The sequence below is a fragment of the Malassezia restricta genome, chromosome III (genome assembly GCF_003290485.1).
Source record: "Malassezia restricta chromosome III, complete sequence".
Lineage (NCBI taxonomy): Eukaryota > Fungi > Basidiomycota > Malasseziomycetes > Malasseziales > Malasseziaceae > Malassezia > Malassezia restricta.
In genome coordinates this window covers 494,764-519,782 of record NC_040195.1, presented here as the reverse complement: position 1 = coordinate 519,782, position 25,019 = coordinate 494,764, and the positions used below count along the sequence as shown (strand labels likewise).

At 53.2% G+C, this 25,019-nt stretch overlaps 13 protein-coding genes across 13 annotated transcripts; 7 read left to right on the top strand and 6 right to left on the bottom strand.

Moving 5' to 3' along the window:
- Positions 1-3: 3 nt before the first annotated feature.
- MRET_1912 (essential RNA-binding component of cleavage and polyadenylation factor) lies at positions 4-933 on the bottom strand (the record flags this gene model as incomplete). The annotated part of the gene is made up of 1 exon (XM_027628539.1): positions 4-933. One exon carries the CDS (start codon positions 931-933, stop codon positions 4-6), a length of 930 nt encoding a protein of 309 aa, XP_027484772.1.
- A 65-nt stretch (positions 934-998) lies between these two features.
- On the top strand, positions 999-3,215 carry MRET_1911 (E3 ubiquitin-protein ligase HECTD2; the record flags this gene model as incomplete). Its single annotated transcript, XM_027628538.1, has 1 exon — positions 999-3,215. One exon carries the CDS (start codon positions 999-1,001, stop codon positions 3,213-3,215), a length of 2,217 nt encoding a protein of 738 aa, XP_027484599.1.
- A 12-nt stretch (positions 3,216-3,227) lies between these two features.
- Positions 3,228-6,368, bottom strand: MRET_1910 (uncharacterized protein; the record flags this gene model as incomplete). Its single annotated transcript, XM_027628537.1, has 1 exon — positions 3,228-6,368. One exon carries the CDS (start codon positions 6,366-6,368, stop codon positions 3,228-3,230), a length of 3,141 nt encoding a protein of 1,046 aa, XP_027484771.1.
- Positions 6,369-6,567: 199 nt separating this feature from the next.
- Positions 6,568-7,365, top strand: MRET_1909 (template-activating factor I; the record flags this gene model as incomplete). Its single annotated transcript, XM_027628536.1, has 1 exon — positions 6,568-7,365. The coding sequence occupies one exon, from the start codon at positions 6,568-6,570 to the stop codon at positions 7,363-7,365; it is 798 nt and encodes a 265-aa protein (XP_027484321.1).
- Positions 7,366-7,588: 223 nt separating this feature from the next.
- Positions 7,589-11,872, top strand: MRET_1908 (lipid-binding protein; the record flags this gene model as incomplete). The annotated part of the gene is made up of 1 exon (XM_027628535.1): positions 7,589-11,872. One exon carries the CDS (start codon positions 7,589-7,591, stop codon positions 11,870-11,872), a length of 4,284 nt encoding a protein of 1,427 aa, XP_027484322.1.
- Positions 11,873-12,069: 197 nt separating this feature from the next.
- On the top strand, positions 12,070-13,404 carry MRET_1907 (ankyrin repeat domain protein; the record flags this gene model as incomplete). The annotated part of the gene is made up of 1 exon (XM_027628534.1): positions 12,070-13,404. One exon carries the CDS (start codon positions 12,070-12,072, stop codon positions 13,402-13,404), a length of 1,335 nt encoding a protein of 444 aa, XP_027484709.1.
- Positions 13,405-13,555: 151 nt separating this feature from the next.
- MRET_1906 (importin subunit alpha) lies at positions 13,556-15,190 on the bottom strand (the record flags this gene model as incomplete). Its single annotated transcript, XM_027628533.1, has 1 exon — positions 13,556-15,190. One exon carries the CDS (start codon positions 15,188-15,190, stop codon positions 13,556-13,558), a length of 1,635 nt encoding a protein of 544 aa, XP_027484710.1.
- Positions 15,191-15,390: 200 nt separating this feature from the next.
- MRET_1905 (U4/U6 small nuclear ribonucleoprotein PRP3) lies at positions 15,391-17,065 on the top strand (the record flags this gene model as incomplete). The annotated part of the gene is made up of 2 exons (XM_027628532.1): positions 15,391-16,056; positions 16,097-17,065. 2 exons carry the CDS (start codon positions 15,391-15,393, stop codon positions 17,063-17,065), a joined length of 1,635 nt encoding a protein of 544 aa, XP_027484711.1.
- A 36-nt stretch (positions 17,066-17,101) lies between these two features.
- MRET_1904 (protein AATF/BFR2) lies at positions 17,102-18,664 on the bottom strand (the record flags this gene model as incomplete). The annotated part of the gene is made up of 1 exon (XM_027628531.1): positions 17,102-18,664. One exon carries the CDS (start codon positions 18,662-18,664, stop codon positions 17,102-17,104), a length of 1,563 nt encoding a protein of 520 aa, XP_027484712.1.
- Positions 18,665-18,857: 193 nt separating this feature from the next.
- Positions 18,858-20,519, top strand: MRET_1903 (GTP cyclohydrolase II; the record flags this gene model as incomplete). Its single annotated transcript, XM_027628530.1, has 1 exon — positions 18,858-20,519. One exon carries the CDS (start codon positions 18,858-18,860, stop codon positions 20,517-20,519), a length of 1,662 nt encoding a protein of 553 aa, XP_027484330.1.
- Positions 20,520-20,526: 7 nt separating this feature from the next.
- Positions 20,527-22,680, bottom strand: MRET_1902 (uncharacterized protein; the record flags this gene model as incomplete). The annotated part of the gene is made up of 1 exon (XM_027628529.1): positions 20,527-22,680. One exon carries the CDS (start codon positions 22,678-22,680, stop codon positions 20,527-20,529), a length of 2,154 nt encoding a protein of 717 aa, XP_027484331.1.
- Positions 22,681-22,906: 226 nt separating this feature from the next.
- On the top strand, positions 22,907-23,692 carry MRET_1901 (dehydrodolichyl diphosphate syntase complex subunit NUS1; the record flags this gene model as incomplete). Its single annotated transcript, XM_027628528.1, has 1 exon — positions 22,907-23,692. The coding sequence occupies one exon, from the start codon at positions 22,907-22,909 to the stop codon at positions 23,690-23,692; it is 786 nt and encodes a 261-aa protein (XP_027484707.1).
- A 22-nt stretch (positions 23,693-23,714) lies between these two features.
- MRET_1900 (abhydrolase domain protein 12) lies at positions 23,715-24,935 on the bottom strand (the record flags this gene model as incomplete). The annotated part of the gene is made up of 1 exon (XM_027628527.1): positions 23,715-24,935. One exon carries the CDS (start codon positions 24,933-24,935, stop codon positions 23,715-23,717), a length of 1,221 nt encoding a protein of 406 aa, XP_027484708.1.
- Positions 24,936-25,019: the final 84 nt, after the last annotated feature.

Sequence of the window (25,019 nt, the reverse complement as noted above, 5' to 3'; positions counted from 1 at the left end):
AGACTACATAGGCCGCCAGCCTCGGTCGCGCAGGCCAAGACGCGCCGAGTTGGGGCACGCATTGGCAAAGTGATTGTATTCGCCGCACTTGTAGCACAGGACATCGTTGAGCTTGCGTGCGTTCATGTCTTGTGAGGCCGTGCTCTTCCGCAGTTCGGCTGCTGCTGCCCAGTCCTTGGCGGGAATCATAGCTCTGCCTGTATGACGGTCGGTGGGGAGCTCTTGAATGCCGGGCGCTCCGCCAAACGCCTCCATCATGGTCAGTGGACGGTGCGTCAAGAGCGGCGTCGTCGCGCGCGACTCTGGCGACGGCACAAACGGTTTAATATGACCCATATTGCACTCCGTGCCCAGCGGGCAGAAGCCAGCTAGGTAGTACGGGCAGGCGGTGCGGCGCACATGCTTCTTGGGACACTGGGGACCCAATTCACAAAAGCCACGCTCATAGCGTTCGCACCGGCGGCGCTTGACACTAGGCTCAATGTGCACGTACAAGCAGTCTTCCGTCGAGTTGCAGAATCCAAAAGTGGCGAAAAAGCGGCACTCCGGCATGCGCCGCAGGTCGTACTCGTGCAGGTAGTCGCACATGTCGCCCTTCTTGCACAGTCCTCGCAGCCAGTGCTTGCAGACCGTGCGCCGTGACACATCACGGGTCTGGTTCGTTGGTATCGGGGGCGATGGCGTCAGGCAGTGGCGCAGCGTGCACGCACCGCCCAAGTGGCACGTACCACGTCCACGCTGGAAACGCGGGCATGTCTGGTCATCCGTCTCGAGCTTGATTTGCAAGTCGTTCTTCACGAACGGCTCAAAATCAAACTCATTATGCGCCCAATCGTCATCACTGGGTGGTCTGCGCTGCCGGAAACTAGAAAACAGCGATGTCGTAGCGTGGCTCGGCACATACTCAACAGGCAACGCCAAGACGTTGGTCATGCTGGCCGCGGGTGAGAGAGGCTCGCGCTAGAAATCCGCCCTTTTTCCTCCTCCACCCTTTGTGCATGACGCCACCCACATCCGCTTGGGGTCGAAGACCGCGTCCGTCGTCGGCGGCGGGGCCGTCTTCCTCGGCGTTTCCTGATCTAGCAGCATCACAACAAGTATCACAAACACGCCGCTCTCGTGCTGCACGCGCTGCTTGGAGTGATGCGCCTGCATCATCGTTTAATCCGTATCCTTCGCGTGTGGAAGAAATGAATGCTCGAGCGAGCCAGTGGCGGCGCACGGGGCAGGCGCCACACAGCGATCTAGTGCCTGAGCTTGTACTGGATCGGCACGACTCATTGGAGTCCCATACATCGCGACAGGCCTATGCGAGTATAGTAGTCCGCGACAAGACAGCTCCCGCCGGTGCGTCGAGCGGCGGCGCTTGGGCGTCCATGTTCCATGCCAGGCGCACAGGCACAGCTGCCTCGCGTACTATCCTACAAAGTATTCGTGCGGCTGAACTGCGTCAGCATCGACCGCCCCCTCTCTTCAACGATACGCTCGATCCGGCCAACGACAACATCCATCGCGCGATTCACACCTTTACCAGCAGAGACACGGACGATGAACGTCATGAGGCACAGATAGCTCTTGCTGCGTGCTTGTTCGACGTCGCAGCATCATGCCCTAGCGCTCCTGACGTGCTGGCAGCGCTAGAGGGCAGCGCTCACGTATCGCGTACGTGCACCGAAGCCTTGGCCTCGTCGGTCGATGCGTCCATATCGCCCTATGTGCGCGTCTATGATCGTGAGCGACTCACGCGCATCGTGGATGCACTCACAGAAGCACTGAGCTGGCATGTGGGAGCCCATGGCGCTGACACTGTGCCCGAATCCCTTGTTTACGCTCTGTCCTGCCTGTACGATGCTAATGCCCACCGCCCTGACCCTCTTGCTCGCTCGCGATTCTACGTGGCTGCGACAGAGCTGCCATCTATTGTGCCTGCCTATGCTGCCTGGCTCCAGGGCGCATCCAATATATGTGCCTTACCGTGGTCTCTGACGCTCGGCGCCAAGGCGCAAATTCTCGCTTGGGAGGCGCAATCGGCGATGCGGGAGGCATCCAGCGAAGCATGGTCCCAATCGGCTGCGTCATGGCCTGAGTGTGGCACTTGGCCGATTCAAGTATCGCGCGCTACGATCGTGGAAGACTCGTTCAAGGCATTTTCTCTAGCATCACCCGGTATGCTGCATCGGCCGTTGCGCGTCACGTTTCGCGATGAGCCCGCCCAAGATGCGGGCGGGTTACGGAAAGAATGGCTACAAGTGCTATGTGATACGCTGCAACAGCAGGCCCCATGGTTCGACTTGAGCCAAGCGAACGAGCCTCAGATGCACGGTCTTTTGTACTTGCACCACACGTGCACGGACAAGGAGATCCATGCGGCTGAACTCCTTGGCATGGCCGTGGGCCTTGCGCTCTTTCACCAAGTCACCGTCCCTCTTCGTTTCGCGCCTGCCTTGTATGTCATGCTGCTGGCCATGGCACAAGGGCATGCCCCTCCATGCACGCTCGATACGCTGGCACAGCTCAAGCCTGATCTTGCCCAGGGCCTGGAGCGTCTTTTGCATGCAGACGCAGCGGAGGTGGAAGGTATGCACCTGGCATGGCACATCGATACGCCGCATGGTCCCCACGATTTGCGGCCGCGTGGATCTGAGACAGGACCCGTGCAGGCATCTGAACGAGACGCGTACGTGGCTCGTCTCTGCGCATACACACTGCTCGAGTCCGTTCAGGCACCACTTGAGGCATTGGCACATGGGTTTGCTAGTGTGGTAGCCCCTGCGAGTGACCGCTCGCCTTTGGCCCTGCTCACGCCACACGAGCTCGCGACGCAGCTATGTGGACGCGAAGAGCACACACTCGATGTCGAAGCGCTGCGCGCTCATACGGATTTAGTGGGATTCCCAGATCGCGATGCCGCCGGTGCCCAGCGCATCTTTGCCAATCTCGAAGCCTTTTGGCACGTATGGTCGACGCTCGCACCGGACGAACAGCATGCACTTCTTGGCTTCATTACGGGCTGTGCACGCGTGCCCGCTCTAGGGGTCCGGTCTTTGGGATTGCGTATCCAACACATCGAACTCGATCCTATGCAAGCTGCTCGTGTACCTTGGAGCAGCACTTGTACGTCGACGCTCTTTCTGCCTGTGTACGCGTCCACATCTGAGCTCCATGCCAAAATACGCATCGTCGTGCGCCACTGCACGGGCTTTGGCCTCGCGTAATGCAGCATCCCACTACCAAGCCCAGCGCTGCGGGCCCAAGGCCAGGATGCGCTGACAGGCCAAGTCACGATCGATGACCGCTGGCAAACCGATACCCCGCTCGTGCTCACCCAGTACCATCTCGAGTCCCTCCGTACACTCTTCCAGCACGGGTGTAGACTTGCGCAGCTTTTTAAGGCCTCGAATGCGCTCAATCGGCACCTCGAATAGAATATCATATCGCTGCGGTATACGCGCGAGAGGCACAGCAGCAATGGTAAACTCTGTCTGGCCTCGGCCCGCCATTTCGTCCTCGACCATGGCAACAATCTCATCAGGCGCTAGCATCGGGTAAAAGGGCCGACCATGGACGGAGCGAACCAAGTCTTCTTCCTCCTCCACCGAAAGGCCTGGCGGCGGTGTCGTTCGCCGATGCGGACCGTACGTCATGAGAAAGACGACACGCGTCGGAAGAACAATCATGTGGCCCAGCCGTTTGCGAAATACGGCCAAGTACAGTCCATCCGTCAGTGAGTGTGGACGCTGCGGCGGCGAGCTCATGGCCGGGGGCACACGCAGCCCCGATGGCGTGGGCGACGATACAGTGTACATAGCTTGCGTCGGAACAGGTGGGGACATGAGCGCCGTGTGCTTGTGCTGACGCTCGAATGAGGGGACCGTCTCAGACTGGCCTGGCATGAACGGTGACGACATCACGGACTCACGTAGAGTCGAATACGATGCATGCCGCGAGATGGGAGGGCCGCTGGTACGAGGCGGCGAGGTCAGCATAGACGGGGGCACAGGAAGGGGTATGGATGCCGCACGAGATTCCACTCGGGCAGCGACTGGCGCATCGGATGTAGACATGACAGGAAGCGACGGCCCCATGGGGGGCGGAGACGAAGCCGTGAGGGGATGGGGACTCGCTCGGCTTGACTCTTGCACAGATACTGGACCTGGCGCCGTCATATCGAGTCCGACATCCGCTCTTGTGAGCTGTGTGGGCGTCTCTGCCTGAGGCGGCGGGACGTGTTCTGACTCCAACTGCGTGTTCCATGGCGTATGGGCCATGACATAAGGCTGTACATTGTCATGTGCCATGATGGTTGTTGACTCGCCATCCACATTGTCGATCTTCGCAGTCAGCTCCAGCTGCGATCCATAGTCTGACAGGCTTTCCAGCTCGGCCCGGTCATGTATCACGTTATTAAGCGGCTCTGGGTCGCTCTTCTCTAGCCGAGGCGCCATGGTACTCGGATGCCGCTCGCGAGGTAAGCTACTCGACTCGGATCGGCCCGCATAGCTCGACGGATGGCGGTTTGTCAACTCGTCATCTTTCTCGTCCACAATGCGATTTGCGTCAATCCATTGACCCAGTCGGCGCAGCTCACGCTCGGCTTCCCAGTGCGTTTGGGCCAATTTTTCGTGCAAGTACTCTTCATCGGTCGGGACACCGACTAGAATGCTGTCCAGCAGCGTGCGCGTCACAGGGTATGGCATAGCTGGATCAGGCACAGACACACCCGTAATGCCACACAAAAGTTCCAGAGTGCGGTGCCAGTGTCCGTACTCAATCATCGGTGCCAGGATGAATAACAGCACAAAGATCAAGGCGCCAGGCAGCCGCATCATCATCCACGTCGTAGCCTGCACACTCAGCAGACCAAACAGAATAAGCCAGCCGAGATATCTCATGGTCATGATCGGGTTGCGCCACATCATCAGGTTCTTGACCCGCTCTTGCACATCTGCCAATCCATGTGCCACTACAAGCACCTGATCACCGACTTGCTGTAGCGTTTCGTGCGACGGAGCTAGCATCAAGAGGGATTGCGAGTCTGTACCTGGTCGAGTAAGAGAGCTCGGAGCACTCGTTGCGCGTGATGCCTCGCCAACCTGCTCGCTGCCCGGTACCTGCCATATACGGAACGTTGCCACATACAAACATGCTGCTAGAAAAAAAACAGCCAACAAGTCGCCACGCCACCAAACCACTAGGTAGAGCATCGCCATGCATCCAGTGACCCATGGATTCTCCCAGCGCCACAGTTTGCGGAGCGTGGCAAACATACCCCAGTACAAGATATAGGTGCTCACTGCAAGACGCGTAGCATTGTAATTAAAAAGGTGCATCTTGCCGCGCTCGGTCCTAGCCGCAGCGTACCCCATAGCGAACATCTGACTTGCATCGTTCGGGGGGGCACGCTCAGCTACAGCATTGGGTGGCGTACGCGATGGAATATCAGCCGGCTGAGATTCTGTCACTGTAGGGCTGTTAGTCTCACCCATTGTTGGCTTCGGCACATCTGCACTAAAGTAAGTCACCGATGTCGTCACGTCCGGCTCCAACACCTGCTCCTCTTGCGACACCGCCGGCACTGGATCCGCTACTGGCTCATGTAAAAGGTCTGCAATAGGTTCAAGGTCATGGCCCTCTCTCGAAGCATTTTGAGAAGTCTTTTTGATCGGCTTCTTCGCGTCTTTGGTCACTGAACGCTCTTTCTTTTTCTTCTTCTTCGGCTCACCATCGTTTTTTGGAGTACTCTTTTTGACTTTTTTACGGCGCACGGGTTTCGCCTCATCCTCGGTAGGATTGACAAGCCGTTCGAGAGCAGTCGCAGCAGCATCGGCCACCGGAACTTCGCCCTTCAAGTCAGCCTCATTATGAGGTAATACTGTCTCGTCCAAATTTTTCTGCATGGCCGTACGGATACGCTGTTCGGTGAATACGTTTTTAGGCGCCTCAACATCTTCTTCATCGGAGACTGTTGGAACTGGTATCTTGCGCATGATAGAAGAGTCGGCTTGCATACCTTCCAGCAGACCCTGCTGCTGCAGCTCGCGTTGATGGTATTCGGTTAAGAAGCAACGCTCCTTCATTGATTTAGGTTCAGAGGCATTTGAGGGGAGAGCATCTGGCTCCGAATCAGTCCACTCATCGTCATTTTCACCATACAATGCTCCCCCGTTTGACTTGAGGTTTTGCAGGGCAGAAAGGAGCGTCTCAGATTTGGTCTGTGTCGCAGGTGGAAATACATCGGGCGGCGGTTCAGCCAGGGAACTGCTTAGCTGATCCGCCGATATTCTTTGCAGCCTCGCATTGGAGGCGGAGTTATCCTGACTCGTACCATATCTCCGCGAGCGCATCTCAGGAGAAGCATAAGCATTCATCAAGACGCGTTCAGCAGAAATACGCCCCAAAGAAGCTTTGGGGTAGAGTGCCAGTCGCGCTTGGGGCATGTTGCCTTGGACTGACTAATGTCCACGTTAGCACAAAGAGCTAGGGGCAATATTTTTTTCTGTGCCGAAAATGTGCCGCCCTGAGTACGGGCCTCATCCTGCAACGTTCATCTGGGTTTGATCTGACAGTATGACCCGTCAACCTGAAATGGGAATGATCCCTAACGCTGTGCAGGGTGAAATTAAGGCTCTGGAAAAGGAGCTAGATGCTGCTGAGGTCGAAATGGCTAAGTATATGCACAAGCTGCACGCGCCTATCCTGAAGAAGCGTGCCGACGTACTGGCCAAGATCGATGGATTCTGGCCGCAAGCCCTGACAAACTGCGTGTCGACCAACGTGTACATCGACGATGATGACCATGCCCTGCTGGACCACGTCACCAAAATCGAGGTTGACCGCGATTTGGAGGACCCGCGCGCTGCGAAGATTGAGTTCCACTTTTCGCCGAACGATTTCATCAACGACACAGTCCTCATCAAAGAGTTCAAGCTGCTGCCTGAAGCCTCTGAGTTTACATCACAGTTTGACTTTGCTTCGGATACGGTGCCCGTGAAGACGCCTATTTCTTGGAAGTCTGACGAGGTCAACCTGTCGAAGAAGAAGCCCACTGTGGGTAACATTAATGCTGATAAGGAGGATGAAGAAGACGAAGAGAATGAGGAGGACGAAGACGACTTTGAGCCTGGCTCGTTCTTCTCGAGCTTTTTCGATAACGAAAACCCTCAGGTGGCTGGCAGTATTGGACGTGCGATCGTCGAAGACTTGTACCCTAATGCTGTCCACCACTTTGAGGTACCAGCCCTCTTTGATGAGGAGGACGAGGACGAAGAAGACGAAGAGGACGATGAGGAAGATGAGGATGACGGTGATCGTGAAATTGATCTGGAAGAAGAAGAGAAGCGTCCTTCCAAGAAACAGCGCAAGTAATCTTTACGGGCTGCCTACCGACAGAATCTATTTTAGCAAATGCACACGCTTGTTTTCTGACGTGAGCCGCGGGCGTACGTTTAGCATGGCTTGTGGCTTGTGCGGCGCACGATCGATATAGTTACCTAATATTTACTAGACATATGCATGCCTGGCGATCTGTCAACATCCCAAATGTCGTCTCCACATCGCGAACGCAGCAGCCTTTATCAACCACGCTGGCATGGTGAACAACCTGTTCACTCGGGATAAGAAAGAAGATGTTCCTGATGCTAAAGATCTGCAGAACAATTTGAAAGATAATCTAGAGGCTGAGGGAGCTAACGTTGATGTATTTTCAGAAAACGCGAGCCCTGAGGAAAAGGCTCGTGCTGCTCTCAAGGCCCAAAATGAAGTCAAACCACGCGGTCAGTTCGCTGAGCACATGGAGCAGCAAAAGCTCGCTGAAGCAGTGAAGCTCAATCGATCTGTCCCATCTGACATGAATGGCGTGCGTATTCGTCCTAATGTCTCACTAAAAGATGTCGATGAGGCTAGTCGTCAGCAGGGTCAGTTGGGGGACGGTGTACTCGTACCCGGCGCACTACCAGCTGGTGCTCCATCCCTTTCCATACCTGAATGGTACAAGGTAGGATGGATTGCAAATTCACGCTATCTGCAAGGATTGCAGCCTGGTGAAATCGATGTACAGCTGGACCGTTTACGTGACACGGCTCTGGTGAACACACTTTTCAGTGACCTGTACTACGGCTATCTGTGGTTCGATGGTGCTGCCATCGTCGGAGCTGTGGCTTTGACCTACATCTTCACCAGCATGGGCGGTGGAATATCGCTTGCTATCATTGTGGCGGCTGTGGCTTCTACATACTACACGACGAGCATTCGCCGCACTCGTCAGCGGTGCCGTGACGACGTGGTGCGCGAACTTGCTCGCCATCGTATGGCTTCCGAAAATGAGTCGGCCGGCTGGGTGAATCATTTCTTGTCGCGCTTCTGGCTCATTTATGAACCCGTGTTGTCCGCCACCATCATTCAACAAGTCGACACAGTGCTGCGAGACAACTGTCCTCCTTTCCTAGACTCGCTCAGTCTAACAACTTTCACGCTCGGAACTAAAGCGCCTTTAGTTGATTCTGTACGCACTCTTGTCGACACGGAAGACGACGTGATTATCATGGACTGGAAGTTTAGCTTCACGCCAAATGACGTGCAAGACATGCCTGTGCATAAGGCCTCGACCCGCATCAACCCCAAGATTGTACTTACTGTGCGCGTGGGTAAAGGCATGGTTGGTGCAGGCATGCCGATCCTGCTAGAGAACATGAGCTTCGTGGGAATGATGCGTATTCGCCTCAAGCTGATAAGCAGCTTTCCCCACGTGCAAACGGTTGACTTGTCGTTTATTCAACCGCCTTCATTCGACTACGAGCTCAAGCCTATCGGTGGAAGCCAATTTGGACTCGATGTGTCGGCTCTCCCTGGTCTCTCTGGCTTCATCCAAAACCAGGTTCACTCTGCCTTGAGTCCTATGATGTACAGTCCGAACCAGTTCACGCTGAATTTGGAAGACATGCTGTCAGGCACACCTCTCGACGCAACGTGCGGTGTACTGCAGGTCACAATCTGGCACGCTCAAAACTTGGAGCGTCTCCAAATTGACGGTGGTGTGCCGCGTGCCTATGTGTCCATATCACTCAATGGAGGCCCCGAGATTGACCGTACACGCACGCGTGAAGCGCACCCGAGTCCCAGATTCCGTGAGACCAAGTATATTCTGCTCAAGAACCTCGAGGGTCTGCTGACCATGTCGCCCATGGAGGACAACGGGGTGCTGCCTCCTTCGCGTCTTGGTGTAACGCGTTTTGATCTCTCGACGCTTAACACAAACCCATCGCCGGGCCGTATGAACAAGGCCATTATGTACAGCGATGCGCCCGTGGGTGCGTTGAGCTACTCGCTTGATTACTATCCGATTATGAAGCCGGAAGTGGGTCCTAATGGTCAGTTGCTGCCCTTGCCCGAGGTGGCTGCTGGTGTCATGCGCCTGACTATGCACCAGGCGCGTAAGCTCGTCAAGCCCGAGGTGCTGGTCTCGCAGCAGCTCAGTGTCAAGGCGCGCCTCTTACTCAACAAGAAGGTCATCAAAGAAACAGGCGTGATCAAAAACACCAACGACCCTGTGTTTGATGATGTCACTGAGTTTCTGGTGATCGAGCGCTTCGGTAGCGTTATCACAGTGGAGCTGGTTGACTCTAACAAATTGACGATGGACCAAGTCGTGGCATCGATGAGCGTCAAGGTTGATGACCTGATCAGTGCTACGAAGCGTAAGCAAGACTGGTTTCCTTTTCCTGGTCAGAACGAAGCTCGTATGCGCATGTCGGCTCAGTTCAAACCTATCCTTATGTCCGGCAGCATCAACGGCAGTAACAGCTACCGTCCAGCTATTGGTATACTCAAATTTTGGCTACGTGGCGCACGCGATGTCAAAAATGTCGAGGCACTGTCGGGCGGTAAGTCGGATCCGTACGTCATGCTGAGTGTGAACAACATGCCAGTCCACGGCTCTGCTGTGATGGACGATAACCTCAATCCTGACTGGCACCAGATCCTGTATGCACCTGTGCATGCCCTGGCCGAGGTTGTGCGGGTCGAGCTATTTGACTACCAGAATAGCACGGCAGACCGCTCGTTAGGGTACTGCAATGTGCCAGTCGGTGTGCATGCTGATTATGACACGGAAGACGACGCGTTCCAGTATCGGAGCACAGGTCGCAAAGCGTATCGTGAGCCACTAAAGCAGCCGAACGGAACCACGAAAGGAGTCTTGGACTTTGACGTCGACTTCATTCCAGCCATGCACGTGGAAGGTGCCAGCTTTGTCGAGCAGAACAAACGCCTTGAGGCCCAGCGTTACAGAGAGGCTGGGGTTCAGCAGAACGTTGGCATTGGCTCACCCCTCGACTCACCAGATGCAAAGCTTGAGGCTGGTGCCGCGTCTCATGCTGGTGATGCCAATCTGCGGGATGAAGACGACAAGGACGAAGATCAAGGTTTGGTTCTGACGAAGGAACAACTCCTTTCTTGCCCATCTGGTGTGCTTGTGTTCAACATTATCAGTGGTAACATTCGTCGTCAGCGCGCCCAGCTCGAGGTCATCTTTGATGACAGTTATTGGCCTGCGCACACAACTGAGCGCCGCAAGAACTACGAGTGGGATGAAGTCGGTGAGGCAGTCATTCGAGAGCTCGATGTGTCGAATGTATGGTTCCGTCTTCGCACAGGTCGCCGTGACAGCGACATTTTTGCCGAGTACACATGCTCGACGAGGTCGCTGTTGGAGCGCACGCTGGAAGAGCCTGCCAAGATTGTGCTTGTTCCGACTGAAGGCAATGGCTCAATCGACCAAACCATGCTTCTTAATGCACCCGGTGCCATGTTAGAAAAGGGCATGGGTGCCTCCAATGCAATACTTGACAAGGGTAAGAGCTTTTACCGTGATGATCACTCCAAGATGTCTGGCAAAGTCTCCGACATGAGTCAGAACGTTGCGGCGAGCGGCATGGATAGCTCTAGCAAGGTGGCCTCTGGTGAAGGCATTCCCATGCCTGCTGGCGGTGGAGAAATTCTTATCAGCTGCCGCTACATTCCTATGAACATACATTTGGAGCCGGTCGAAAGCGTCGTGAATCAGGGTGCTCTGACCATCGAGCTGCTTCATTGCTCTAATTTGCAGTCAGCTGATGCTGGTGGCAAGTCGGACCCGTATGTGCTATTCCAGGACAATGGTGTCACACTCGCTCGATCCAAAACAGTCAAGCGGAACCTCAATCCCAAGTTCAACGAGGTGCTTCCTGAAGTGCTCATCAAATCACGCCTGACGCACGAATACTGCTTCAATGTGCGTGACTGGGACCAAGTTAGTGCCTCAGATCCGCTTGGCGTTGCCTACGTCAACCTGGCAGAGCTCGAGCCTTTCGAGACACACGAGCGCACGTACCAGCTGACTGGCAAAGGCGCGCTGCCGGAAAGTACCATTACAGTGCGCCTTACCTTTCATCCACGCTACTTGAACAACATTGTTGGCAAATATGGCAACATGGTGGGCAACATGGCTCAGGGCGTGATCGGTGGCATCGGCAGCCTCGGCAAGGGCGTGGCTACTGGCGGTATGTCATTTGGCCAGCAGCTTATGAGCAAAGTTGGTCTTCGCACCCATCACGACAAAGAGCCATCTTCAGAGGAAGTTGCGCAACAATATGCGCAACAGAGTGCAAGTAAGCAGTCCGCAATGCAAGGCGCTGACGCCCCAGACAAAGGCGGCGCTTCTCAGCGTGAATTACCAATGAAGGACCCCATGAACACAAGCCACTTTGAGGTGGACAATTCAAATGCATACCAGTTCCATCCTGCGACGGATGCTAGCTCGATTCACACAAGTGCGGATCGCACCAGTCTCTCTAGTCGTCGTCGCGGCATTGCCCATCTGTTCAAAAAGCGCTCATAGACCACACTCTTTGCCTGCACAACAGCCACCTGTTTTTAGTAATCACAACTGCTGTGGACCGCTTCGAATCGGGTGTTGCGGAGAAGTCGGAGCGTGACGAATCGCTGCGATCGGGCCAAGTACCTTTAGGCTTTCCCCACCTTTTACGAACGCTAGACCTCAGTCGGACGTTTTTCTTCGCACATACTCCCTATTGAATGCGTCGGAACTCGGTGCGACCGAGTGGGAATAACCTAGCCGGCCCCTCGCCCTCGCTGCCCTCTTGCAGTAGCCCCGATGTACCCACACACCTTAGGGAGCCACCGCTGCAAAGTCTCGGTCTGCACCGGGCGGCCGGCGCAGGCGACGTATCACTAGTCCTATTTGCGCTCGAAAATGGCCAACAAGTAAATCAGACCATACATGGCATTTCGCCGTTGCACGTGGCCGCTTGTATGGGCTTCGTGCCTGTGATCAATGTACTACTAGCCTATGGGGCCGACGTCAATATACTAAAAGGGAAAGACAAAGTGGCCGGACCTGGTGTGGAAGGCTCCACACCTCTACACTTTGCCGCTGCTAATGGGCATTTGCATGCAGTGCGCGCACTTCTCCAACATGGTGCTCGACCACAGCCTTTGGACCGCGATATGCAGACACCCGAGTCGCTGGCCTCACTCAATCAGCACTTGCAATGTACCACGCTGCTAAAGCAATGGATCCAATTGTACGGAAAAGAAGGTCGTATTGATCCAGCAGCGACAAAGTCTGCATTTCTTTGGAACGATCAAAGTCTCCTCGAGCTCACGCGCGAAAGCGTCCAAAGTCGATCCCCACATTTGGAGACGGATGTGCTACCGTCGCGCGAATCGGCCATGCCTGGGTCATCGCAAAGCTCGCCTGTGCATTACGATTTCAAGCGGCGCACTAGTATCCCTACTCTGATCGAAAAAGCCTCCAATCCGGCGATCTCTATCCGAAATGCCTTATTCCCTTCATCGCCCTCGACACCTCGATTGGATGAACTATCTCCATCTTTTCGCATTCCAAGAATCAGCAGCAGGGCGAGTCTCACCAATTTGTTTGGTCGTCGAGGCAACACACAAACTTTTGATGAACATGTGCAAAGCGATGGTGATCCGGGACATGCGTCCTATGCCTCGTCATCACGGCTTGACTCATTCTCCTCGCGGAATCGCTCATACCCAAAAAGCTCAACCAGTGCACCAACACCACCACCCTCCATCCCAATGCTCTCATCCTTCGGTTCGCCCTCCAATAAGCAACGTTATCGATTAGACCAGCCTGCGTCAGATCAACACAGTCGGTCCCACTTTTCCATGGCTCTTGCGTCATCACACTTGCGTCGACTTCGAAGCAATAGCGCATCGACATCAGCTCAGGAGGCTGAGCGCGTGTGTTACAACCGTGCCCGTGCGCATTCCGAGGCTGCTGCGCAAGAGCCTAAGCGCGAATCATTGCCGGGTGCATGGACAGATCGGTCCTCGATACGCTCGCGCGACGATGACAGACAAAGCGATAGCAGTCTGTGACGTGCCTCATACATGTAGCTGTTCGTTGTACATATCATCCGATCACTATGCAACCCTTTTTGCACGCATGGACAGGCGAGGCAGACACGCGCCGTAGTCTATGGGACCTTTATTGTACAGTACGGACCCTCTGACGTGCTCCTGGCTTCTATTACATGTTTTGTGCCGGGCCAAACTGAAATCCAGTCTGGGGCGCAGCAACCGATGATGGGAACGCAAATGCTCCTGTATCATTCACTTGCGGTGCTTCAATGCCTGTGTCCTGGTCCTCTTCATCATCAGGGAAGTACTTGTCCATAATATAGAAGCACTTCTTGTAAATGTCAAAGTTCTCGTGGTTCTGCAGGGCATGAATAGCCACCATACCACCACACTCCTCAATGTACATCGCATACTGGTTCGTAGCACCAGGACCCAGCGCCTCCTTGTCCTGTTCGCCGATCTTTAAGATATTCTCCAGACCATCCAAGGCCACTTGAATAATCTTGTTGTCCATGCACTTGAGCAAGTCGCACAGCGGCTTGATGCATCCTTGCGACACAAGGTAACGCACCTGCTGGGGTTGCTGCAGTCCACCACTCGTGGCATTACTGATAGCCCAGCAAGCTTCTTTCTTTGTCTTGAAGTCGGCGTGGCTCAGGATGTGGACAAGAGGAGGAATGATATTCGCATCAATCACGGCCTGCACCTGACTGGGCGAGCCGGCCGTAATGTTACTAATCGTCCAGCAAGCTTCCTTCTTAATACCATCCTTGGGCGAAGATAGAAGAGCGAGAAGGGGCGTCAAGGCTCCGCTGGCGATGATCACTTGCGTCTGCATGTCGTCACCCGTAACGATGTTGCCGACCGAGCGAAGGGCAGGTGTCTGAACGGCAGCTGATGGATGCATCAGCAAATCCACCAGTCGGCGGCACACACCCGACTCAATCACGGCCTGAATTTTTTCATTCGCACCATCCGACAGGTACGATATCGCCCAGCACGCATCGATGAGAATTTCGTCATCCATGGCGTATACAAGCTTGGTGAGAGTTGGGAGAGCTGGGGCGACGTACTCCCAAGCTGGCTGTGGGTTCTTACCACGGCAAAAGTTGCTCAGCGTCCACGTCGCATTCCGCAGCATGCTCACCTTGTGGTCTTCACTAAGCAGCTGCAAGAGAGCCTGCATACCGCCATGCTGCAAGACAAAGTCACGGCACTTGGTCGAGTCACCGGCAATGTTACCCAAGGCCCACACGGCCTGCTCACGTACATCCAGCACTGGCGAAAGAAGGAGGTCAATGAAAATAGGCACGGCGCCGCAGTTGATGACCACCTGCGTGTGCTCCGAGGTACCAGAAGCAATGTTGGTAAGAGCCCAAGCAGCCTCAAATTGGATCATGCTGTGAGGACTGCGCAAGAATTCGACAAAGCGCGGTACCACGCCGCAAGCAATAACGCGATCGATGGGGGGATTCTTCTCCTTCGAAAGGAGCTTCCGGAACTTGGTAGTGGCCTCGAGCTGCTGGTCCAGGTTGTCACTTTGTACACCCTGTACCATAGCAGGCAATTCAGAAGTGATCTTCATATCCAAATCGTCCATCACTTCTTCTTCCTCTTCCGAGTCAGGAGCATCGGAGATCTGGTGCATGTTTAGGTTGCGCCGCTTGGCCATGCTCTCTTCACGCTTCTGACGCCGAATCTCAACTTGCGCCTCCTCACGGCGACGACGCAGCTCATCCTGCTTAAAGGCACCCTTGGCCTTGTACGTGTCCTGACGCCTACTCGAGTCACGGAACGCCGACATCGCCAAGCTCTGGTGTGGAAACGTGGGTTTAGGCAGAAGTCGTTTCCAAGAACGACTCGGACACGGCAACGAGAAAATTGTCTTACACCAACACAGCCTAACAAGGCCCCTCTCGAACAAAAAACACTGCACGTGATGAAGCATGGGGTGGCACCTCCATGCTGGCCTCGAGCAACGCCCGCACCCACGGAAGGTTGGACATGCCGCACAAGCGGCCACACTCTGCATCGGGCGGCTCAGGCGTTCCGACGCATGAAAAACGAGCTCGCAGTCATGCATCTGGACCTTCCTCAGATTTGAGCAAATCTATCGAGGAGGCACGTAAGCGTGCCATGGCAGCCTTTCAACGCACAGGCCTACCATCTGCGCCATCTGCACCGCCACCACGCCCCAGGGCCCCTACGTCTTCTCCAAGTGCCGTGCAACATAATTTAGAAGATAAAAAACAGACTGGTGAACAAGAAAGCAAACCTGTGGGCATTCATCCGCTGCTTCTCGGTGATGCAGCGCGCATTCAAGAAAAGTTTCGTTCTTTGGCACCCAAGTTTGCATCTATTCAAGCCAACAAGCGTCAAATACCAGGAAAGCCGCCACCTTCTTCCTCTTTTTCCTCTATTCTTGATGCTAAGCCAATACCAGTCAAGCCGAAGAACCCGTACCTTCCGAGCGAAGTAGACAGGGTCGAAGGTCCTAAGCCCAAAAGTATGCACCGTGCCCTTCAGTTCCACCGGCCGGGCAAGTATATTTTAGAGGCCGAACAAATACGTCGTGATGAGAAAATGAATGCTTTGAAAGAGCGCATTCAAGCCACTGCTCAGAAAGTGGGTCTGCAAGACGAACTTTTAGGTGACGAACGAGTCCTTCGTGTACGTACAAAGTCATGCACCGCATACTAACCATTTTCAGCGCCCGGAACCACCACAGGCGGAATGGTGGGATATGGCCCTTCTTCCCACCAAGTCATATGACGATGTGCCCATTTCGATACAGCCCATCAACGATCTGCCTCCTGACGCCAATACCGTCGAGCACAAAGACTCCCCCATCGACCATCTTGTGCAGCACCCTATTCCTATACCACCGCCTACTGAGAATATCAAGGTGCAACCACACGGAGTGATTCTCACCAAACAAGAGATGAAAAAAATGCGTCGTCAGCGCCGCGCCGCTGAACAGCAAGACAAACGCGATCGGATCAAGATGGGTCTGTTGCCACCAGATCCGCCCAAAGTCAAGCTTGCCAATCTTATGCGCGTGCTTGGAAATGAAGCCATCGCTGATCCCACTAAAGTGGAAGCTCGCGTGCGCCGCGAGGTCGCAGCCCGCCAAGAGTTGCACGAACGCACAAATGCTGAGCGCATGTTGACAGACGAAGAGCGCCGCGATAGGCGTGCATACAAAACCAAGGTGGAAGAAGCCAAAGGTATGTGGTGTCAAGTATATCGCATCGAGAAGCTCGTGAGCCCGTCACACCGTTTCAAGGTGCGGAAGAATGCTCAGCAACACCATCTGAGTGGGATCATCGTCACAAACCCCCATTTCTCCCTTGTTATTGTTGAAGGAGCAGCGAAAGCTCTCAAAGCATACAAACGACTCATGCTGGTGCGCATCAATTGGAAAGAGTTTGGGCAGGCGAATCGAGAAGATAATGCCCCGGAGGAAGAGGAAGGCCGCATGGAGCCTGAAGTGGACCTTAGCAGCAACAAATGCGATTTGATTTTTGAAGGCCCTGTGCGCGAACGAACTTTTTCTCCTGGCTCTGTGCGTATGGTGGACTGCCCAACAGACTTCAAGGTTAAAGAGCTATTGGGACCCAAATTGGCAGGGTACTGGGATGTGGCGAAACGTTCCGCTATCGCTGAGCAGGATGTATGATTGCAACCTATAATACATATAAGCAATACACGGTTTTTAGCCCAAGAGGCGGAAACCATCATTCTCGGACCATGTTGGTTCATCTGACTCGGGCTCCTTCGTGTCAGAAGATGCAGTTGTTGTGGATGCCAGCTGAGAGAAAAGTCGTTCCGTTTGTGCATCGTCCCATGTCACTCGAGGGATAGGAGGCATAAAATTTTGCACTTTCTCCATAACCTCATACCGGAGCCGACGGCCTTTGGAGGCACGTACATCGACATTTCGCTTTCGCTTACGCGACATTAATGCATCAGATGCAGCATTGGATGCTCCAGTCTCCATAATACCCGCGTTGTCAATTAGGTCTCTCAGGAGTTGGGCGTAAAAGTCGCTATCATCAAACACTTCAGTATCGGTCGGCCGTGATTCTTGAGATGCAGTCGCAATCACGCCAAGTCGGTCCATGTCATCGGCACGCCACACTTGGGTACGTTGCACAAGCCTGTCCATCCCGTCTCCAGCCAATGCCTGACGGATTTGGTCCACAACATTCTGGTTCATTGCGCGCAGCTGAAGCCGTGAGCTACTCGAACTGTTCCGAGAGTGTGGCGCGGAGCTAATCTTGTTTGACCATCGCGTGAGAAGGGTATTGATGTGCGGTTCTAACACGTGTTCCAAGTCTTCGAGAGCTTTTGATGCGCTTGCATCGACCCGAACATGTTTAGAAAGATCAGCGGACATGCTGGAAAAGTTCTGCTTCCATAGATACAATCGGAGCTCGAGCATTTGTGTGGCGATGTCCTCTAGCTCCGCGGCGGCAGCGTCAATTTCGTCGCGCGCATTTGGCGTCTCCTCGAAATATTCACTAAGTAAGACAGATGGCGGTAAGCGCGAGACTGTTGTCAGAATCTTTTGGAATGAGATACGAAGGCGTAGCGTCTTCTCCCAATTTTTGATTTGCTTTCTCACATCTTGCCCTTTCTTTGCGTCTTGAGCGCGCTTTTCACGAATCTGTTCCATGAGAGAGAGGCTCTCTTGTTCTTGCATGGCAAAGGTAGCAGCAGCATCAACATGCTGATGTTTAAAGCGCTTAGAGCCATCTTTAGACGCAGAGTGAAGCACTGAATTTTCTTCCTGCACGTCCTCCTCGTCTTGTTCGTCTTCTTCCTCGACTTGATCACCATCCATAGTGATACTGATATCCTGATTTTCATCATCATCATCATCATTTTCTTCTTCTTCTGTATCTTCTCCCTCTGCGTCTTCTTGGCTGTTATCATACAGCTCTTCATCGTCGTCCAGATTTTTTTCATCATCATCGTCATCGACTTCCTCTCCATTGCTTCCATCCATATCATCACCGAACATTTCTGCACGAGATGCTTTAACACTTTGATACTGTGGCTTGTCTAAGACGTCTGACTCAGTAAGACGCGCCTTGCGACGCATCTGGCTGGGCCCTACATCGACATAATGCTGCCGAGCGGCCTTTTCAGACATATTCTCATCATTCTCCCTTGGTTCTTCATCTGATCCATCCACATCATTTCGGTACTCATCTTCAGGGTCAAAAGATTCAGGTGCTACATTTAGCAGCGCATTCACGTCAAGGCGCGCCATGTTGCTCTGGGTTAAAAGAAGCGTGGTGCTGCGCTTAAAATCGATGTTGAGTGGGTAACATTTTTTGTCAAACTCCATGGATTACGTAAGTAAAAGAGGACGTTGGCGTGTCAAGACCCAGTGATTGCGTAGGTACGCCCAAGTCCGGATCTTCTTGATTTATCTGGTCGTAGATTATCAGGTATAAGACACGATGGTGGACGATACAGCATGCCATCGTGTCGACACAAATAATTCAAAGCCCTTAAAAGCACCAAAACCATCGGAATATGCACAATCTCTCAAGAAGCACGGGCTTTCTCTCCGTAACTTTGATACCGATGCAGCATTGAGGAGTCCCCCGATTGATTTCGTCACAGGTGCTTCTCTACATTCGGGACCACAGCTGACGCATGTCCATCACAAGCTCAATGATTCTGATGGAACACGAAAACTCAATGCTTCAGTGGCTTCAGGAGACCAATCGAATGGGGTGGACAGACATCAGAACGAGATGCATCCGGTGAAGGTGCCAGCCACTACACTTTCGACGTCTTCTGTTGCTAGCCACTCCTCGCAAGACGAGAACAAATGCCCAGATGTTATGTTTATCCAACAAAATTTACAGAATGTCAAGTTGCCAGAAAACGAGCAGGAAGTTTATGATTCTAATGCCATCTCCAATGCAATTGTCACCCCAATTATTCGCCGCGAACCAGAACTTTTAAGGTCCCAGTCCTCGATACCACCTCTAGAAGTCCGCTGCTACGGAAGAACACGTGTTCCAACACCGCATGGGGAAGTTTTTTGCCACTTGTACCGTAACAATTACGACAATAAAGAGCATATGGCTCTGGTGATCGATCCATCGCAGAACAATCTGTCGATTCAAGCGCGCCAAAAACAAGGACTGCTAAGCAGTCCGCGTCATTTGCGCAGTCGGTCGCTTGATGCCATTTGGCACGAGGATGAGACGACTATCGAACGTCTTGTACGTGGGGCGTATGTCAACCGCTTGAGCGACACGTACCAAGTGCCCTCTGAGCCTATACTGATGCAGAGCACGGATGCGTTGGATCCAAATACACCATCACCGCTTGTCCGTATTCATTCTGAGTGCTACACAGGCGAAACTATTGGCAGTCAACGCTGCGATTGTGGCGAACAGCTGGATGAAGCGCTTCGTATTATCAGCACATCCATGACGCATAGTTCGAGCGGCATACCTGTTCCGCCACGTGGTGTGGTAGTATACATGCGTCAGGAAGGCCGTGGCATTGGGCTGCTTGACAAGCTACTTGCCTACAATTTGCAAGACATGGGTCATGACACTGTGAGTGCGAATATACTACTGGGGCATCTGCCCGATGCTCGGCGCTACGACATTAGCAGTGCCATCTTGCGAGATCTTGGCATTGATCAATGCCGCTTGCTGACAAACAATCCCGAAAAAATTCAGTCTCTAGAGGCAGAAGGCATCCGAGTTACAGAGCGGGTGTCGATGATACCGAGGATATGGAAGTTGTCACACCACACGCATGCATCTCACAAGCCGCGACGGCATCGTCGCGGAGAGCCTACAAATCGAGTCGATGACATGTTAGGACGCAGTGATGTGCACTCGCTAACTAACAGTACTATGTCTCAAGGCTCTACCTCGAACGAAATGCTGGATACAACTCAGAGCGGCGATGTGCTGGAGTCTGATGACAGTGCGAGTAGTCATGATTCCCTCGCCCAGCGCAGCTTGGGTGTTACACTTGTCGGCGGAAGCACTACTCGTGGGAATGATCTGGAAAGATATCTTCGCACAAAAATTGAGCGTATGGGCCATCTTCTATCTGAACCTGTACATTCAACAAAGCCAATTCATTAGATGTTCTTTAGCTAGCTTGATAGGCGAACCACGCATAAGTGCCGATCTCTCTACCGAGTAGTCCGTAGCCCAACAGGACTTCCATCTTATGACTGTGCCACCCGATAAAGCCTTGCACACTTCCACTTTGGCTAGACAAATAATCTAAGACCCTATGCCGAGGGTGGTCGGCAGGCAGATTGCGAAGCACTTGAAATTCAACTTTGGGTGGCTCCATACCCGAGCTTCGAGTAGTCCGAGCCCGCGGCGGCTCCCTTGAAGTAGATAGAGACAATGACCGAGACCGTGTCTCGAAAGGTGTGCTGGGAACAGTGATTATATTGGGCATATGAGGCGCATTTGATATTGTGTGATTGATACGGCGCACCGGGCGATGATGCTGATGTTCTTCTCCAGGAGAAATACCAGAGACAGTGCGGCCAAGCTGAGAGCCACTACGGCGTAAGTCCATGGGCTGCTTCATTGTCCTGTCTCGTCCTCGATCAGTGTCATCGCTGTCTTCATCCTGCAATGGAATGTCAAATGCTTGAGGGTGAGGTCCAGCCGCTGTGTCAACAACCCAGCCTCGCCTACCAGCACCCCAGATCACTTTCCATGAACCCACACCACCACGAATAGTGCCGAGAGCTGCGGAGCCCAGTTCAAGAACTCGAAGGTTGGTTGGAGGGTGCCAAGGTTCAGAGTTGTCCTTTTTAATACCTAATGCTCGAAGCTGCTCGGCGATTTCCAACGCTGGCGGTCTTTGCGTGCATGGTGCCAAAAGGTCATGGTATAAGTGCACAGCATGAACGGGTCCATGCGCCGTGCAGCTGTGTGACAAGTCAAGAATCTGTACGTTGGGAGCGGTACGCAAGAGAAAAGAGCACACCGCACCGAGTGTAATGTCTGGAATGGCGCCTAAACCGAGGTCTAGTAAAGCATGTTGCGGCGGCATAAGGCTAAGACTTTCGTTCGTGAGCGCACAACCACCCAAGTCAAGGTATCGAAGGGCTCCGCTTCGCATACATGGTGCATTCGAAAAAATGAAGCACAAGTCTTCTGGTGACACCGGTGTGGGGAATAATAGTGTACCCTGGATAGCAAGCTCAGTTAGGTGAAATGTGGTAGGTGAATGCACCAGAAGTTTGACCAAACTTTCAGATGTAATAGCTCGACATCGAGAAAGCGACAGGCTCTCCAATCGAATGGTAGATTGACCTAGGGCATCCAAAATGGGCGCATCTACGCGTGTTTCCGACAAGTCTAGAAGTCGGAGGTTGGGAAACGCCAGTACAAATGGCGCCAGCAGATCTCGTGGAAGAGAAACACCTTTTAATCCAAGTCGCTGCATAGACGGAAACGTTCGTGTGCGGACCCGAGAAGATATATCACGCGAAGTACGTTTGGAATGGGCGATGGAACGCGATCTGCCGCGTCGCTCCACGTTCAGGTCATCATCATCATCATCCTCTTCTTCCAAAAGGTCATACATGGGTCTGCTGGCTGGGACAGATTCCAAGTACTTGTGAACGAAAGCGCGCATGGCCTCGAGGAAGCGAGGGCTAATGCAGCCACACAGATCCAAACTCTGTAACGCGTTATGCACTGGGCCGGTGCCACGCTCAGTACTCACATCGCGCACACGACTTGGTCGACTTGGACCGCCGTCGCGTAATAACAAGGCCTCCAAGACTTGCAGGGAAAGAGCGCTGTCCATCGTCTCACTCGAGCCAAAAGCCACAAGACCGGCACTAGCATGGATCAATGTGTACAAACGCTCTGGCGTGACGAAGCGTCTCTCTGTGCTCTCACCCACCGTGCGCCCCAATCCTGTTGCGCGGAAGGAAGAAAAATCCATCAATCGGATATTCGATAGTGTAGCTTGCCTCGATGAGAGTGCATCATCCACAAGCAGCATGAATCGGTAGGGAAGTGTGAACTGAATTCTGCGACTTATGAGCGGCTTGGCATAGCGATAAAATGTTTGGTTTACGAGGCATAAAACATAAAGAACACGCTGCGTCTCGTATATAGAAGTAGAAACGTTTTGACCATCGAATGCTGCTGATGGAATCGTGGGGGGATCGAGGAGTCGCAATGAGCACAGCGGCACGCTGTCCAGGTATACGATTTCGCAGATACGCTGAACTATATCAGCAGGAAAAGTGCGACTCGTCGACATAGCATCAGGGGATGGCTAGGCGTATGTCAGGGTCATAGCAAGGCTTACCAAAAATCGCCTCAAGATATTCGCGATCCGCCCGGCTCCCAGCGTAAAATTCTGTGTGGAGTCTGTGCTAGCCCCCATTTTCAGTGGAAATCACCCAATGGGTGCAAGGCACTTACAGCTTCCATCGTTCCCTACCTCAGACGATTGCTTGCTGCTCATCTCGCCGGCTGAGTGCAGCATGGTACATTTTGTGCATGCCCTGGTGTATGCTCTGTGTCATACCATATATACCATCTATTATTATTTGAAACTATGCCTAAATACCATTAGCCACGCTTCATGGGCTACTTCGGACGTACTGCCTGCCTACAATGACAATCTTCGAGCGCCCCCACATTTGGCTGTTATTTTTGCATGGTCTTCTTTTGAACCATGTAAAGTTTACAACGCTTTACAGGATGTACGCCGCCTAGCAGCCTGGTGCGCAGCGGCTGGCACGCGGGAGCTCACCGTGTACGACGAGGACGGATACCTAGCCCAGGCCCTTTCCAAGACGGCTGATCCAAAGGTACACGAGCAGGCACCGACTCTGCTTGTCGATATCCATTTTGGTGCGGAGACTGCGAAGGATTTTCGTCAGAAGAATCCAATAGCCATGCGATGCCCTCTCTCGCCCACGTTTCATGGCCCAAGGCTTAAGATGCATGTCAACATACTTACCGAAAAAGATGACAAGCCCGTGCTGGCTCGAGCGCTTGAATCGACTCGGGAGTCCGGCTTCACCACGAGTGAAGTTAGTAGGCAGCTGCTACGCATTGGCCCTATGCAATCCATGCCAGACATGCTCGTGGTTTGTGACGAGCGCGCAGGTCCGCCATGCTTGCACGGGTTTCCGTGCTGGATGGTTCGCATTACAACCATTCAGCCCCTACCGACTTGGTCACTTCTTGGTCGCTGGACCCCTAGGCATTTCATTGATACCCTTAAAATCTATACTTCTGCTGAACAGAGGTATGGTGCGTAATGATACAGTTACGAGACCATGTCTATTTCACGTCGTCACCGAGCATGTACGTAGGCATCATGAGTCGAAGAGCATCGACATTCCCCCTGAGAAGATGGTCGTGCCCTCCTTTTTCCAATTCAACGAACGTAAAGAGAGCGCTCCGTGGAAGGACAAAGCGCGAATTTGGCACAACACCACGATGCTCAGGCGGACGCGCTGTCTTGCTCATGATAGAGCGAACGTAGCCGAAGTCCGGGAGACTCGAAGACCAAATATGATATCCAGACATTGTATTCGTCGCTCCCGTGATATTGAGAGCTCGAGTAAACATGGCCTCACTGTGGCTCACGTTGATGACAGCATCATCCAATGCGTGCATGATTATGATGACTGGCTGATTTACAGATTTTGGATCGTTCGTGCCGTTTAAGATTTCAGTCAAAGCCTCAAGTGAGTGGAAGCGGTACTGCAGGAAAGTATCCAGCAGGAAGTCTTTGATCGGGAGCCATTCAAGCGGTCGGAGAAGAGGAATGACACCGCCCAAACTAAATTCTGTCACCATGGGACGAAGTTCCTTGAATGCGGCAAGTAGAATCAAAGCATCAAGATGCTGTCCCTCACGATACATACGAAGCGCCGTCTGTGCTCCGATGCCGGTTCCGAGACTCTGCCCAACAATCGCAATACCTGGCCCAGAATCAGCGGTTGCAGAGCGGCTTCGCTGCCTAACATACTGAACCGCGCTATAAGCATCATCCACGACACCCTGTTCGGTAGGATAACCAGTCGAATCGCCATAGCCACGGTAATCGATGGCAAACACATTTGCGTTCAGTTCTTGCGCGATATCCGTACAGGTCCGGACACGAAAGCTAGCAGCACGATTCAGACCATTACCATGGAGAAACACATACGTTGGGTACGTGCGCAAGGCTTCGTCGAACAAGGCATTTAAAGCCTCAGCCTGGGTGTTTTGCAGTTCGTTCACATGGGCATCATAAAATGCTTTGGGCAAATAGTGCCACGCTCCTAAAGTTACATTGTCAGTGGAAGGGATATACAAGTTACGCGTTTGCCCGACGAGTGAACCATACAAATGTGGCTCGCTGTACTTGGCAAACATCGGGAAGCGCACGTTGTGCAGGAACAAGTATTGGCGCTGTAATACTGGATGAGACATACTCAGGCATGCTAGCAGGTATAGCACGCATGCCAAGACGGCATATAGATGCGCTTTGATCAGAAAAGAGACGGTACTCATACCCAAGTGGACGGAGCGCGCACCAAATCGAGCTTATTCCTCTCGCTCTATCTATTAGGCCTACCGGACCACGTGGGCTACGTA